General features: G+C 34.4%; 2 protein-coding genes across 4 annotated transcripts in view; one reads left to right on the top strand and one right to left on the bottom strand.

The window, feature by feature from the left end:
• Positions 1-17,043, top strand: part of LOC110443185 (DNA ligase 1-like) — a 44,316-nt gene that overhangs the window by 1,989 nt on the left and 25,284 nt on the right. The window contains exons 2-8 of the mRNA XM_021487232.1: positions 248-322; positions 3,798-3,996; positions 5,075-5,219; positions 6,366-6,682; positions 6,923-7,163; positions 7,794-7,871; positions 9,052-9,211. Coding sequence (XP_021342907.1) covers positions 248-322; positions 3,798-3,996; positions 5,075-5,219; positions 6,366-6,682; positions 6,923-7,163; positions 7,794-7,871; positions 9,052-9,211 — 1,215 coding nt within the window. The remainder of the gene's footprint in view (positions 1-247; positions 323-3,797; positions 3,997-5,074; positions 5,220-6,365; positions 6,683-6,922; positions 7,164-7,793; positions 7,872-9,051; positions 9,212-17,043) is intronic.
• The window catches only part of LOC110443186 (complement C1q tumor necrosis factor-related protein 2-like), a 10,220-nt gene continuing 5,901 nt past the window's right edge, over positions 12,725-17,043 (bottom strand). For all 3 annotated transcript variants that reach the window (XM_021487234.1, XM_021487235.1, XM_021487236.1), the window contains exons 2-4: positions 14,817-15,240; positions 14,403-14,546; positions 12,725-13,400 (exon numbers count right to left, since the gene is read on the bottom strand). In XM_021487234.1, coding sequence (XP_021342909.1) covers positions 12,994-13,400; positions 14,403-14,546; positions 14,817-15,075 — 810 coding nt within the window. In that variant the 5' untranslated portion in view covers positions 15,076-15,240 and the 3' untranslated portion in view covers positions 12,725-12,993. The remainder of the gene's footprint in view (positions 13,401-14,402; positions 14,547-14,816; positions 15,241-17,043) is intronic.

Raw genomic sequence — 17,043 nt, 5'->3', positions numbered from 1 at the left:
TATTGGTTAACCTTTGGCTTACAGTTCTAGTTTGTATTGGCCTTACTGACCATCTGTAATTAATCGTGTTAACTGACCAATTATTTTAAATTCTACATCCACATAATATGAAAAGTACACCCGTTGTTTCTTGAAATACTAATTATTTCTGAATCAATATTTTCTTATTTGTACCAACCAAGGTATTTACACTTATTGTTGAGTTTTATGTAACATTGAAATTATTTTTTGTTTCTTATAATTACAGAGCATTCTTTGCTTCCCCAAGGGTGAAAAACAAGGAAGAAGAAAAGACCATAGAAAAGAAAGATGATTCTAAAAAGTATAACCTTATTATTTCTGTAATGGTTAATCGATAAAAAGAAATTACATCCATTTTGCTTTGCTCAAGTGACCTATTCTAATCGCTTCCCGACTGTCGTCGTGCGTAAACTTTTTACATTTTCAACTTCTTCTCAAGAACCAATGGATGGATTTTTTTCAAACTTGGTCAGAATCATCCTTGGTAGTTGAGGCTACAAAATTGTAAAATTGGTGCTCCTACCCCAACCCCTGGGGCCAGGGCGGGGCCCGAAAGGGAAAATTAATCAATATTTCAAAAATCTTCATCTCCAGACTCAGAGGTACTACACTCATTTTCTCTACATGAAAAGAAAGATAATCAGGGGCTTTACTTAAATTTTAAATTTCAGGACCCCCGAGCTACCCGTTCTCCCTTGGGGAGGGGGTAAATTTTACTATAGTTTATATAGGGAAACAACACTTTTGGGTATATTTTGACAACTTTCTGTAGGAAATTATTTTTACTTGGTCAGAATTATCCTTGGAGGAAGATGGTTTCAAATTGTAAAATTGAGATTCCTACCCCAACCCCTGGGGCCAGGGCGGGGCCCCAAAGATAAATTTAACCAATTTTTCAAAAACTATTTTTACTTTGTCAGAATCATCTTTGGTGAATGAAAGTATTACTTGGTACAATTGGAATTCCTGCCCCATCCCCAGGGTCTCGGGTGGGGCACAAAAGGGAACATTTACCAATATTTAGGTCACCTGAGCTTTGCTCAAGTGACCTATTCTAATCGCTTCCCGACTGTCGTCGTGCGTAAACTTTTTACATTTTCAACTTCTTCTCAAGAACCAGTGGATGGAATGTTTTCAAACTTGGTCAGAATCATCCTGGGTAGATGAGACTACAAAATTGTAAAATTGGTGCTCCTACCCCAACCCCTGGGGCCAGGGCGGGGCCCGAAAGGGAAAATTAATCAATATTACAAAAATCTTCTTCTCAAGACCCAGAGGTACTACACTCATTTTCTCTACATGAAAAGAAAGATAATCAGGGGCTTTACTTAAATTTTGAATTTCAGGACCCCAGAGCTATCCGTTCTCCCTTGGGGAGGGGGTAAAGTTTACTATAGTTTATATAGGGAAATAACACTTTTGGGTATATATTTTATCCATTTTCAACAGAAAATTACTCAAACTTAGTCAGAATCATCTTTGGTGAATGAGAGTATTACTTGGTACAATTGGAATTCCTGCCCCATCCCCAGGGTCTAGGGTGGGGCCCAAAAGGGAACATTTACCAATATTTAGGTCACCTGAGCTTTGCTCAAGTGACCTATTCCAATCACTTTCCGTCCGTCGTCCGTCGTGCATAAACTTTTTACATTATCAACTTCTTTACAAGAACCAGTAGATGGAATTTTTCAAACTTGATCAGAATCATCCTTGGTAGATGAGGCTACCAAATTGTAAATTTTGGATTCCTATCCCGACCCTAGGGGCCAGGGCGGGGCCCAAAAGGGAAAATTAACCAATATTTCAAAAATCTTCTTCTCCAGACTCAGAGGTATTACAGTCATTTTCTCTGCATGGATCTTGGAAGGATCATCAGGGGCTTTATTTAAATTGTAAATTTCAGGACCCTCGAGCTATCCATTCTCCCTTGGGGAGGGGGTAAAGTTTTTTATAGTTTATATAGGGAAACAACACTTTTGGGTATATTTTGACAATTTTCTGTTGGAAATTATTCTTACTTGGTGAGAATTATCCTTGAAGGAAGATGGTTTTAAATTGTAAAATTGGGATTCCTACCCCAACCCTAGGGGCCAGGGCGGGGCCCAAAGGAAAATTTAACCAATTTTTCAAAAATCTTCTTCCCCAGACTTTAGTCCTATACTACAGTCAATTTCTCTGCATGGATGGAAAAATCATCAGGGGCTTTATTTAAATTGTAAATTTCAGGACCCCCGAGCTATCCGTTCTCCCTTGGGGAGGGGGTAATGTTAACTATAGTTTATATAGGGAAACAACACTTTTGGGTATATTTTCACGATTTTCTGTTGGAAATTATTCTTACTTGGTGAGAATTATCTTTGGAGGAGGAAGATGGTTTTAAATTGTAAAATTGGGATTCCTACCCCAACCCTAGGGGCCAGGGCGGGGCCCAAAAGGGAAAATTGACCAATATTTCTAAAATGTTCTTCTCCAGACTCAGGGTATTACAGTCATTTTCTCTGCATTGATGGAAAGATCATAAGGGACTCTATTAAAATTGTAAATATCAGGACCCCTGAGCTATCCGTTCTCCCTTGGGGAGGGGGTAAAGTTTACTATAGTTTATATAGGGAAACAACACTTTTGGGTATATTTTGACAATTTTCTCTTGGAAATTATTTTTACTTGGTCAGAATCATCTTTGGTGGATGACGGTATCACATTGTAAACTTGGAATTCCTGCCCACTCCCCAGGGGTTAGAGCGGGGCCCCAAAGGGAACATTTACAAATATTTTTAAATTCTTATCCTTTGATGACATTACAAGTATTGTATTTCACTTAGTTTACATGCTGATATTCACATCACATTTAAACAATGAAATAAAGCTACCAGTACCTATTATATAACTCAGGTGACCGCTAAGGCCCTTGGGCCTCTTGTTTCAAATTATTATCCTTTGATGACATGACAAGTATTGTATTTCACTTAGTTTACATGCTGATTTCCACATCACATCTAAACAATAAAATAAAGCTACCAGTACCTATGATATAACTCAGGTAACCGCTAAGGCCCTTAGGCCTCTTGTTTTTTTACAGCAAACGAAATTGTATAACTTATTATAAGGGGTTTCTTTAAGGTTTTAAAAGTAAAAATCTCCAATTTATATCATGGAATTTAGAGTGGTACAAGAAAATAGCAAAAATCATTCATTTTGATATATTGGGTATAAATATAGGCCACCTTATGAATTGAGCTTCTTGTTATTTTAACATAGTTTATGTGTATTGTAGTATATACGTGCAAACCCAAGATTTTTGCAAATCAAAATTTGTGGTTAACCCTTTCACCACTGTAGACCATAATGGACTCTTCCAAATTATTGAATGGTAGAGTTCACTCAAGTTACATAGGGGTGAAATGGTTCAACTTAATGGGCATGACAAGGGTCATAATGAGCAAGATTAACCATGTCTGTCTGACATTTAATTGAATTTTGTGGACAGTTTTCATGGTACATGTATAGTGCCAAACTAAAGTAGAAAACCCTATTTCGATTTACTTTCAAATTGTGGGAATTCTTTTATCTAAAGTAGAATTTTATTCCACGCTTTGTATGAAGTTTGTTGCTCAAAATTTAAGAAACCACATAATAGATTTATAATCTGTTTTATGTTTCAACATTATAGTATTTTTACAAAAAGATAATGAATTACAACTCATAGTTCAGACTTCTTTTATATAAAAGGTGGTTGAAACAGAATTTTGGTTAATGTTTCTTTATCATATTTACAGAAAGGTTCCAAAGAAATCTCCCCTGAAACCTAAGAATTCATCTCCACCGAAAAAAGACTTGGATTCTCCAGTCAAAGCTCCTAGCAAAAAGAAAAGTCGAGCTCGAATTATAGAAAGTGATGATGAGTATGAGGAAGAAAATAACAAGGAGTCTGTTGCCATGGAAACAGAAGAAGCAGATCAAACAAAAGATGTAGAGGTGTCTGTTATATTTTTCTATAGATGTTATATGTGTTGTATGTTACATGGGTGATCCGGCAAAAAATTGAAACATTTGTTTTAGAAAGATGTCATGGATATATACAGGCCTTTTTTTGGGCCGAATATGGGCCAAATCCCCTCTCCAATTTTGGCGTTAATTTCCCCTATTTCAGCTTTATTTTCCCCTATTTTAGTTAAAAATCACCCATTTGTAATTAAAATAAAACCACTAATTTTCCATCAGTTCCACAACTGGGTGATTAATGTCATTTTCCCTGTGTTGATATTAGTTGTCACTGCTGATATTATATAATCTATAATTAACAGCGAGAAACAAAATTAAAGTTGTAATCCATGCCCCCTCTCATACTCTTCGCCTGGCTCTGGCCAGCAGCCCTCGCTGGACAGATCAGACACCTACAGCGCATATCTTCCCCTATTTCAAAAGAGAGTACTAACTTTCTGTTCCTGCATTAATTCCTGGATGTACTAGGATAAGGTGAGCTGTCACATACAGGTATACACCTCAAAGATCAGGGTCATGGCAAGGGCTCAATTCTATTCCTTGTCTAGCCAGTAACTTTTGGTATGTTCATTGATGGTTGCACTATACTAAACAATGTTTAAGGGACATGTATTACTTTGCAATGCTTCATTGTGCTTGTTATTGTTGAAAATTTGACTGATTCCCACTATTAAGACCCAAAAAACCAACTCATTTGTTTATGCCCTCCTTTTACTGATATGTAGGTTGTCAAACGTTTTGCTTGTGGTGTTTTTTACTTTGTTTATAATGTCCGAGAATTGGAACAGTGCCATCCTAAAATTACCTACTGTAATTCAATTCCTTTCTCTGTGTACCTTATTTCATAAAGTTTGTATTTTTTATCGATGACTGCTTGGATTCATGATTGAGATGATGCCAATTCGGAATTTTAATATTGATGAGATCTGAATTAATATTCATTCAAGACACAAATTTTTGAATAAATCTCATTGTTAATTCATAGAAAAATGAATTAATTTAGGATTCATGTTCACATGAATCATAGGTGCAACTTTATGTTCCATTTCAGAAAGAAGAAAAGACCGATAAGAATGACGAAAAGGGAGAAGATGAAAAAGAAGAAGACTCTGGTGTATCTTCTCAGTCTTCCACAGAAGTAACAGCTACCTCTCCAGCGGCTAAATCACCATTTGGAATCCCTGTCAGGAAAACTGGTTTGTAGACAAAGACAGACAGCAGTTGTAAACAGGGATAATATCAAAATCTTCCATTGTAATCCCTGCCTTTAGTGTCTCTTCCTTATTTTGGGGACTGTAGCATCTTTAACATTAGAAACCAAAAATGCAACAGCTGTCTTAAATCTTTTTGCTCATGGGAATGATTATCTAAACTATCTCTTCTCTAGCATCTTCCTGTCTTTGCGGAACCTCTTCCTTAGCAATTCCAGTCCTAAGCATGTTCCTGTCCCTAACAGGAACCTCTTTTTAGTAATTCCCACTATAGCCTCTTCATTTTCATAAAGAACTATTTATTAGCAGTCTCAGTCTCTTGCATATGTATTTCCATAAAAAAAAACCCATGTTCGTAGGCATACCACTTCCTGTCTAGGAACCACGTTCTTAGTAACACGCTGCCTGTTCACCCCAATCTTTAGCCTTACAGTTTTGTAAAGAACAGGTATGTTATCAATCCAAGTCTCTAGCATTTGCTGTAGAAATGTGTATTATAGTATATTACCTGTTAACCCATTCACCCCTGAAGTCACATTTGAACCTTACCAAATCAAAGACTGGGCAAGTCTAGTTTAAATTTGTAGGGGTGAATGAGTTCAGCATTAACCCTAGTTAGGATCAGGAAAAAACTGACAGGAGATGCTGTCAAATTTTCTCACAGATAGCATGTAAAACAGAAATGTCTCGCTATACTGAGTCCCTCCTGTACGCTTTTACTGGTCCCTTAACAAGTTCATGTGAACAAGTTTCACTGTACAATGTTTACTTCAGTGACTGCATCCTGCTATGATTTATATATACCCTATGGAATTGTCTATGATAAGCCTACACTTATTGTTAAAGGGGAGCTAAACATGACACTTGACTGCCATTATCTATTTTACTGGTACATCTTTTTCCTTCTTGAAACATTCTCTATATTTTCCTTTTACTCTTGATCATCTTACTGATAACTTTTTAGAATCAAAAGGGTAAAGCTAAAAAAAAAAATCCCATTACATTTTATTTTTATTCAAATTGGACTAAGTGACCACAAAATATAATGAAGAAAGGCACTGGAATAAAGTCATCAGACTTTGAATGGTTGTTTTAAATGATCTTGTAGTAATCTGTTTCCCTAATTTCCAGCTCGTAAATCAATGGGTAGCAAGAGAAAAACATTGAACTACAGTGATGAGGATAAAACACCATCCAAGAAAAGTAAGATGGGGTCTAAGACAGAGGAAGAAGGGGCTGAAACAACTGACAAATCACCAGAAAAATCAACAAAAGGAAAGGAAAAGTCGACAGGCTCTAAAAAAAATAATAAATCAAAGAAAGAAAAACCTGAGGAAAAGACGGATTGTGAAAATGTTGAAATGGAAGACGAGGACAAGGGATCAAAAGGAGATAAAAAGGAAGAAACAAATTCGAAAAAGACCGATTCAGATGATGTTGAGATGAAGGTAAAACACTGAAATTGTCTGGTATTTAAAATGTATTATGTTGTACATGTATCATTATCTTAAACTGTTCATTAAGAATCACAAATTATTTTGAGTAATGAAACATCACCATTGAAAAAATAGATAATTTTCTGAATAGCTTTAGTTTTACTAACTGTTACAACAAGAGATTTCGAGGTCTTCGATGAAAGTATTTTTTTTTTTTTTTTGTTATGTTCAATATTAATATTGTTTCTTTAGTCTGATGAAGAACCAAGTGAAGAGGAGTCGAACAAAACCAGAAAAGGCAGTGCTAAAGCTTCACCGAAAACCAGAAAGGATTCTACAAAAAGTAATAAAAAGTCACCCAAGGAGAAAAAAGAGAAAACACCTAAAGTTAAAAAAGAAAGTAAGAAAAAAAGTCCAAAATCTAAAAAAGAATCTAAAAAAGAACCAGCGGAGGAAAGTAAATCTGCATCAGACACAGAAATTGACAAAAGAGGTAAGAATTGTAATAATCAATGTATCATTGCTTCCTGTGGGTGTGATTTTCTAAAATCTGAAGCAAAATGTTTTTTAAAATACTGACTTAAAACAAGCAACATTGGATTTTTCTATTCCTTTATATAGTAATGGAACACATAAAACAGAACAGATTTTCTCTGGCTACTATCATAATTATCTTGTACATCTAGTACTCAAATCATGTAAGACAAGCAATGTTGCATATAAAAACCAAGGAATGTTATATTGTTAACATATATAACCTTGCATGTTGAACTTTGTGAAGAGTATAGAATGAATGAAGTTGAAGAGAGAGAAAAGATGTTAGTCACAGCCGTCAGGACAAGCACCTCATAAAAGTCACAGGAATTTCAAAAATGTAGTCATGTATTTTAAAAAGCAATATTTTTCGGGTAGTTGTCACAGAGAGGCACTACCTTTTTCGAAAGAAGAATACTATCCTTTTCAAATGGGAAAATAACTTAGGAAAATCTGTTTAGGTGGTTTAGTCTAAAATGAATTTTAGTGCGCTCCCCCAGGGGGGGCAGAGAACATAAGTGAGTATAACCCATGGAAGTTTGAGGATGTCTTGGCCCCATAATGCAATTTCCATTCTTTATTTTAACAGAGGAAGAAGAAGAATCAAAAGAAGAGAAGAAAGTTTCTATAAAGGCTGAACCCAAAACTCCTGTCCACAGCTTCTTTGGTGAGTATATTACCAGGAATAGAGGGTAGTTTACCTGCTTAATACTGTTACTAAACATTTCGAAGCACAGGTATTTTAACATTAAATTGTGAAGAGACCAGATCACTATTCTAAAAGAAGTCACAGAAACCTATTTTTACTTAATTCCAACAGAGCTATCATATATAAACTACTAGAATAAAAATAAGCAGTATTCACAGTAAATCAGAGTCAGAGATGCAGGTGCTCCCTATTAATCACAGTGTCCGTCCAACCAACAGTTCTGTATAAAGAAAAGCTTTGATATTACAGCTTTTAATCATTTCCACTTTAGCAATAACGTTTTATCGACGAGTTTACACTTTTCCCCAGAATATTGTACTGTCCTTTAAAGTGTTGGGCATGGCCGCCTTGCAATCTGTGATCTTGATGATTAGGTTGTTAACATGTTTTGAAGAGCAGACTAACTACACTTAATCTTATTATTTAAGAATATTCATGACTAAAACTTATTTCTGCTGAAACATTTCTAAAAGAGATCTAATAAAACCTTAAAAGTTTGCTGTGTTAGTCTACCAAGAGTTATGTCCCTTGGTAAGTACATATATTTAGAAACGCGAAAGCAACTTATCTGATATTATACTCAAGAACAATGCTTTCCCAAGCAGATATCAAAGTATATAAGGGAATTGAAAGTCATATAATGAGGTTCCTCCAAGAATCTTTATCAGAGTTCTTATACATAATAAATCTATTGGTATTCATGAGCAGTATATTTAGGATCCAGAATCATGTCATATATATCCATAGAAAACTGCTAAATTTTTCCTTCTGTCACCTCAACTGTTACATAAATGCTTTCAGTAATTACCATTAGTCATTAATAAAATTAACCATCTTTATTTCCAATGACACATATATGTATTATTTTTGAAAAACTTAAAATTCATTTAATTATTTTTTTTGTATAGAATTGGATGTTATTGCTGTTGTGTCACAACCTACTGCATTTTTGTAGATGTTTCTTAACACTTAGCTTTGGACATAGGACATAGATTTTCAGTCTTACCCTCAGTATTATAACGCTGTGGAGTCCTAAATGATGAAATGTCATATGGTGCAATTAATGTTTACTTTGTATGGATTTCTGCATTGATTTGCTAATTGATACATGCTTACTCTTGTATTATTTTACTGACAGCCCCAAAGAAAACCACAGTAAAGACAGAAGATAATAAAGAGGAGATTAAGACAGAACAGAAAAAGGACAAATCAAAGGAAGAAGGAACACAGAAGGAAGAGAATAGTAAGAAGAAAGAAAATAAGGAAGAAGAAAAAGCAGTTAAGAAAGAAACAGCAACGTAAGTTTTTATCAATTTATATTCTTTAATAAAAAATCTTTTAATGATGCTATACAATGCCATCTGTCTAAATCTCTAACAACACTTAAATTGTCTTTACATCCAGGAATTGGAAGTAGGGTACAGAATTTCAGCTCTGGGTAATGGACATTTTGAAACCTGATCTGTGTTTTTGTACTTGATATATTTGACCCACATGCTAAACACATTGTTGTTGAGATGGGGTCCATATAAGAAAACCTCATTATCTGTGACTATAATTGATTATAATATCAATCTTTAAACTAACTGGCACTCATAACTTAAAAACAATATGAAACCCTTGTATGTAAATTAACAATTGCGTTAACATTTATAATGTACTAGATATGAGCTGATCAGCATGTTTACATATTTACTGCAAACGTGCAACCTAGGTAATGTACACTGATTTAGTTGTCATTTTTCACATCTGCATGCTTGACACCGGCATGTAAATAAATGTTTTAATTGCAATAAATATTGAAAACACAACATTACAAAACATTAACCTACACAATCTATAGTATGCACACAAAATAATTAAGTTTTGAACAAGTTTTGCCGAGTCATTTTATGACATGTCCATCATGAACTTAATACACAGTAGGTTCTCAAGGGGAAATACAGCCATGCAATAACAGTTTAGGCAGAGTCTACTGTAAAACAACTGTGTTCCAACAGACAGCCTCGCATCATTTGTTTTTATTCCTGTGCATATGACACTGGTTCAGGTTTGACCAGTACAAAAAGCTGACAGTATGTTGCAGAAAAATGGATTCATCTGATTGTCTTTAGTGCATGTTGTGGAGTTCAGAGACAAAATCTGTTGATATGAAGATTTCATACTGATTAGAAATGTAAACATTTTGCTTGCTATCATACACACGTGAAGTGTCTATTTGTGTTGATACTTATTAAATCTTGCAAGAGAGTGCTGTCATGATCAGCTATATGTGATCTAACCTTGCTTAGACATGCTTCATCCAAACAAAGGAAGGATATCTTAAAGTTTACATTTACTAGCAGGACTTATTTACAATCAACATGGATACATTCTACACATCAATATATTAATAGTCTGTATTCACTGTTAAATCATTGATATTGGCAGTTTTAAATATTGTTTTTCTGTTGTCAATAGATCTACAGTATGACAAGTTACCGGATTGATTTTGTCAAAGTTAGTGTTTGTTAGACTTTATCAAACTTGTTCCTTTAATTTAGTTGAAACAGTTGCTAGTATAGGTGAGCCTATATTTCATCGCTTAATTTCATTTAATACAGTTGCTTACATGTTACAACATTTTTATGGTCAAAAAATAATATAAAGGTGAATTTTAGTATTTTTGAAAACATCTTTCTCTGTGTATCATGGAACACCAGTCGTACTGTAATTTTCAAAGTATTGATAAGAATTAAGGAGGAAAAATACCCCCTCCCCTCTTTGGCCCCTGATACAGACACTTATGATATTGTATCAACTTAGTAAGCCAAAACCACAATGTTGATGATGTGAAGTTCTGTCCAGGAAACAAATTTTGCAAATCTGTCTGTGTTATTACTGGCAGTGAAAAGGCCCTAAAAACAAGGGTTGGCCATGAAAAAGCCCTAAAAGCCCTTAAAGTTATAAAAATGTCTTCAGTGGGTAAAAACAAGTCTTAACTTTGACTAAGTGAGCATTAAACTATGGCTGATTGTATATATACAGGAAGTCAAACTTTTGATCTTCATTTGTAAAATCTGTATTAGTCAGGTGTTAATTTTACCCTTCTTACAATATTACCACCTGGTATGTATGATATGAACTAATATTTGAAGTCCTGATAAATTAGCCCTTATTAGGGAGGACGAAAAATTCCAGGTATTGAGTAATCGCCTCCAGAAAATGGGCTTTACATTTTTATTTTGTCTTGAAAATTATATATATTATCAATGTCATAACATTCACAAATTTAAGAATCAGGCAAAAAATAGGAACTTACTGCAAAATATTTCATTTGCCCCACATTTAAAGACATGTTGTTATTTTTGTGGAAAAAACTGATGTGGGGTTGTGGTTATTTATGTTTTTTAAGTAATTGGTATAATTTTGCTTGATACACTCAAATTGCTGATAGTGTCACTATATCTTGCACAGTATTTGTAACAATGGTTTTCTTGTCACTAAGTAATTTCGACAAATTGTGATATTGAATGTGAATATGTGAACTGAATAGAATTTGATACATAGTAATCCATCAACAGAAGCATAATCAGAAATATTTTGTTTTGTCAAATGTTGGGAGATATATTTTCTGTAAATCCTCTATCAGATTTTAAAGATAGTAGCAAAGTTCAACGGTATTTCTTTTAAAAATGACTTTTTCACATCATTTATCTTGATATGCTTAGAAATAAGCAACACTCAAAATTCAATAAATTACAATTACGTGTTTATTGATGAATGGTGAAACGTACATAAATAATTATTTAAAACATATTCAGAAGAAATACACTTTTTATCTTTCAATCAATTCCAGGATCAAATTTCATGCTGTGACAGTTCATATGTCAGACACTTACAGCTGTCAAAAATTCGCTGTTTCAAGTTGTAAAATTACTGCAAAACAATTGCTAGTTTCCCAGGGAGTGACAAAGATTTTATTCCCATTGATCTTCATCTTGAAGAGGTCACATAGCTGTTGATGATGTAGAAATGATTTGAGATGTGAGCCAAATATACAACTGTAGGAGACCCAAGTAATAAACAAGTACTCAAACTACAACAAAATATGATGAACTATCTCTCATAATCGGAAAAAAAAGTCCATTTTGTTTTATTAAAAAAGGATTTCCCTATCCTTGTTGTAAGCAACATGATGGTTTGTTTAGAAACTCCTTACACAATGAATCATTATCGATGATGGGTACTGCAGTCTGATCAGCAAATATACTGTAAAATCAGAAATTTTCTTTGAGATTATATTTGTTTATGTTTGGGGACAATTCAGAAGTATTTTTTTTGTTTATATCCTGGTTAAAGCAGAACATGATTTGAAACACATTTTTTTATATATATTTTCCCCCACAAATGTCAATTCTACAAAAATTATGTATTTAACTAATTAGTTGTTTTCGTAAAGAAACCACAACATTTATTTTACTCCAATGAAATTTGATTTTACAGTTGACAACAAACTGAAATTGAAATTAAAGAAATAATTGTAATTCTCTAATATTATTACTGAATGGCATGGTTTAGGGGAGATAATGATATCATGAAACAGGCAAAGTTAATGTTTGGTTACACTTTTCATTTCTTTACAATCTTAACATGAAAAGTATTTTGAAACATATGAAAATGTGAAACATGTGCATTGTTTATAGTCATATAAAACCTTTTTTTATAATATGGTCCTGTATAGAGACAAACCCACTGCTGAAGACAAACAAATATATTTGATGCATGAAAACAAGTATTTTTATGATTTTTCAATCAATTTTTTTTTTTTTTCTCTTTTTGTTTATATGTTTTGAATTGCTTTGGAACTAAACTTGATAATAATGACTGATTTTAGATTATAAATGATACTCTAAACATTGTTACTTAGATTTTTCAACTACATAAGTTCCAGGTCCCGTTTCTATAGAAACATTGAATTATCTTTTAATGATGCATTTTCTGCAGAAACTATGAATGTGTTTTCTGATGCACTTTCTGCAGAAATAATATCATGTTGTTGACTTAAGGAACATTTCCACGACAATTTTAAATGAACAATTCAGTCTGCATATAGCAGGTAGCCGGAGAATGTTGAATAGTCGTTAAGGAGAGAGGAGTTTTTCGACAGCTGTATCCAGACATGATCGCCTTTCACAAGGTGTAGAATAATGGTATTACTGCCTGTCCCATATCCAGCGCGTTGGTCGCCATGCATAGGGATCACATAATTTCCGTTCATCATTATCCAGCCGAAGGCATCAGAATCCAGGTTACATAAAACATGGGCAGCAAATAAGTATGTGCCGTTGACTTTGCAAATAAAAGTGGAAGTGTAGGGATCGAAGCTGTCACCTTGATTGGTGAACACATTGTCGTATATCACTATGGTATTTTCTAAAACTGGACCAAGTCGGGACGTCCTACTGGCCGAAAATGCCACCTGTCTGCGCAGCTCTCCAGATTCGCCTGTGTTAAAATGTTAAAAAAGTTAACAAATGCTTAATTAGGGGCTGAATGGTTAAACATATTATCCGCCCCTCTGACTGCCTGTTATATTAGAGTGCTATTTGGGGAAATGTCTTGATATTTTCCCACAGCTGAGTTTACTGTTTCTGCACATTTTGGCTTAGTGAGATGTTTTCAGTTTTCAGTTATTTGCCCTCTATTTGACAAAGGAAATTTCGCAAAATAAGTTTTTCAATTACTGACTTTTTTATTGCCCCATTTTGATGAAATACAGCACACAACTAGAACATTTTCCAGCACTTTTATTATAAAATTAATATAATCATCATTTCTTTGAGTTTCAGCCATGATATGAAGTTTATTGGCCAAAGCATTTCTTATGGCAAAAAATTCACATTGTGCCTATGGGATTGACTTCAAAAGTAATTCTATGCGGAGATCAAAAAATTGTTAGAGATCTCCATAACATGACAAGTTGATCAATATTACTTTTAGAGGCACTGAACAATTCTCCATCTGTGAAAAATTAACAGAAATGGTAAGAAAAACAAAGTAGTGAAAACTTTAAACTGAAAAAAGTAAATGAACAAATTAACCCAATGTGACTGTAGCATGATGTAAAAGACTTGTGATACATCACTATATCAAATATTTCTATTAACCCCAATATTTATTAATATCTGGCTTTCCTGTTTCCATACCTAAATGTGAGAAGAATTTTTTAATTACTTTGGGGATAACCCAATAGTTGTAATTGATCACGATAAGAATAAAAATACTTACCTCTATATATGCAAACACATAAATACAGTTATTCATTAATACCTCAAAATGATAGTTGGATGATAATAACCAAGTATTGTAATTTGTTGTATGATATTGACCAAATTCTGAACTCTAAACTGGATAAACCATGTAAGTTTTCCAGATGAAAAATGAAAATAATGATACACTTTCATATATCATTGGAATCATTTTTCAAATATCACCTAACTTAGTTACCTTTTGACCCCTTTTGACCCATGACACCATAAGGGCCAACCTCTCCTCGCATCCCTTTGGTTCCTCGGACGCCACATTCACCTTTCAGTCCTTTTCTACCCCTTCTGCCTCGATCCCCTGCCTTTCCTGTAGGTCCCTGAGGACCTGGAAACATAACAATTAGAAATCAGGCATTAAGCTAGTACTCCACCATTACATCATATCTCTATTATATGTTGTAAAAGATTGGAATATTATTTTCCATCCTTCTTTGTCCCCTTTTACTTACTTCTACACCACAATTAACTGATTAGTATGACTCTGTTGCTCTGTGTATCATATTTACATATTCATTTTACTGTTCAATTAGAGCAAATATAAATCAATTAGTGGTTTCCATGTTTCACAGAATTTGTTTTAGATAAAAAGAGTTACCTGGTATTCCTGAATTTCCTATCTCCCCCTTCTGCCCCTTAAATCCAGTCATGCCCCTGGGTCCTGAGAGACCCTGGTTGCCATGACCCCCGGGGGTACCTGGAGGTCCAGAACAGCACTGACAGTACGGGGAAGCTTTGCTGTAGGTTATTGTAGCGAGAGAACTCTTTACACTCAGCAGAAATAGGTAGGCCAGCATGTACACCTTAATGTTTGTATTTGCGTTCGTTAAAAACTTGTTCATAGTCGCCAGCATCATGTCACCAAAACAAAATATAATCTATATTTCATTTATCATGTACTGCTTCTTCCAAAGAATTGGAACTTCAGTCAATCTTGTTTAAATCAGATTTTCATTTACACGACTTTGAAATCTCTGTCATTCTGTTGAGAATCTGTTTTGGTTTATGGCTCCAGGGTTCACCTGAAAATAGAAATTGAAAACAAAAAGTCAGGTTTTGTCAATGGATTTGCCATAGTACAGGAATTTATGGGTAACTATCATGATAGATCTATGACTTTCATGTACACTGTACTTCTGAAACATCAATTCTTTCAATGGATTTGTCGTAGTACAGGTTATCATTATAGATCTATGACTTTCATGTACACTGTACTTCTGAAACTTCAATTTTATCAATGGATTTGTCGTAGTACAGGAATGTATGGGTAATTATCATTATAGATCTATGGCTGTCATGTACATTGTACTTTTGAAACTTCAATTCTATCAATAGATTTTTGTAATTGTAAATCTGTAAATATTCATCAGTTTGAGAAAAAAATATTTTCGCAACTTCTGAATATTGTCACTCAAGTAATCTTCAAAGGCTTGCATTCAGGAAGATTCTATCCAAACCACGACATCCAACCCAAATGATGGGATGCTGTATACTTGGAAACTTGTGCCCAATTAAATATTTGCCCTTCACTGGTCAAATCCATATTCCCCATGTGTTAATTTCACCCTTCACCTGTAAATACAATGGTATGCTGTGTACTTCCATTCCCTGTCATCATTAATCTGCCTTTATTGCAGCAGGCAACAAATAGGCGAAAGTTAAACTGTAGGAGAATTCTCCAGGTATACAGTCTAACTAGAGGACCAATCTAAGTAGAAGTCTTAAAAGGTGTAGTTTAGTGGATGCTTATTCTAACTGGAATGTGACTCTTCTCCTTTCAAAGGATTTCCTTGTTTTTCCTATATTTTCGATGATTTTAGAAGTTTTTAACTTGTTCTGAAACATCAAAGTTTCTAAAGGGGCAGGGTGTGTTCCTCCATTTTCACTTTGATTTCCTCCATTATTTCCAATCTCATCCCTTTGTCCATCTAATTACTTGTGACCTTCACCTTCTAATTCAAAATTCAAAATACCAGCTGAGGCCTAAAAAATAGTCTTCTGTATATACCTGTATAGAAAATTGTACATCTGAGATGCAAATAAGTTAAAGGGAGGGGCAGTTATTACGTCAATTACGATATGTTGTAGTTCATGTTCTATCTCCATATTTCTAAGATTACTACCGTATACAACATTCTCTGTTAATTGGCTGGAATGGAAAGATTTAAGAGTTAATTACACCAATGTTATCTCATCTTGTGGTCTGGTAGGAGTAAATTAATGCCAATCACTGTTTTTAACAGGGACAATTACTTCACTATAAATGAGACGGTGTAAAACTGCTTTCAGTGTTCGAGCTAGCCTTGTGAAAAATAAGGGCCTAAGTAGGCAATTAGTTTTGTATTAATGGAGCTAACGAGATGGCCACTGGTTGTATTGCAGTAAAACCTTGATATAATGCCTCCTTTTCATTCGCTGCCTCACCTAACACTAACATATTCCAAGGTCCCTTTTCCTGTTTTCTCAAGAATTCCTTTATACACGTTTCCCTTGATTTATTGCCAAACCCCTTTATAATGTCAAATTTTCTCTGAACAAATGGCAGCAGTCTAACAAGGTTTTACTGTGGATGTACTAGTGTGTTGTAATTGTATTTGTATATTAGGGTATGTTGTAATCATTGAGTCACATTTTCAACAATGTTGGTTGTAAAGCAGATTTTGGTCGTAGGTCACTCTGTCTAATGTTCATAATGATTCTAGAATAAGGGTTTAATAAACTGTCACCAAGAAACTATTGGCGAACACTGTGTATAAGTACATAGCTGTATAGGCCTTACAGGGGGATTACATAAGATGTACCCCCCCCCCCCCCCCCCCCCCCGC

Source organism: Mizuhopecten yessoensis, unplaced genomic scaffold (assembly GCF_002113885.1).
Source record: "Mizuhopecten yessoensis strain PY_sf001 unplaced genomic scaffold, ASM211388v2 scaffold716331, whole genome shotgun sequence".
In the NCBI taxonomy this organism is placed as follows: domain Eukaryota; kingdom Metazoa; phylum Mollusca; class Bivalvia; order Pectinida; family Pectinidae; genus Mizuhopecten; species Mizuhopecten yessoensis.
Note: the sequence above shows the minus strand (reverse complement) of the source record. Positions and strands in the feature narration are given on the sequence as shown.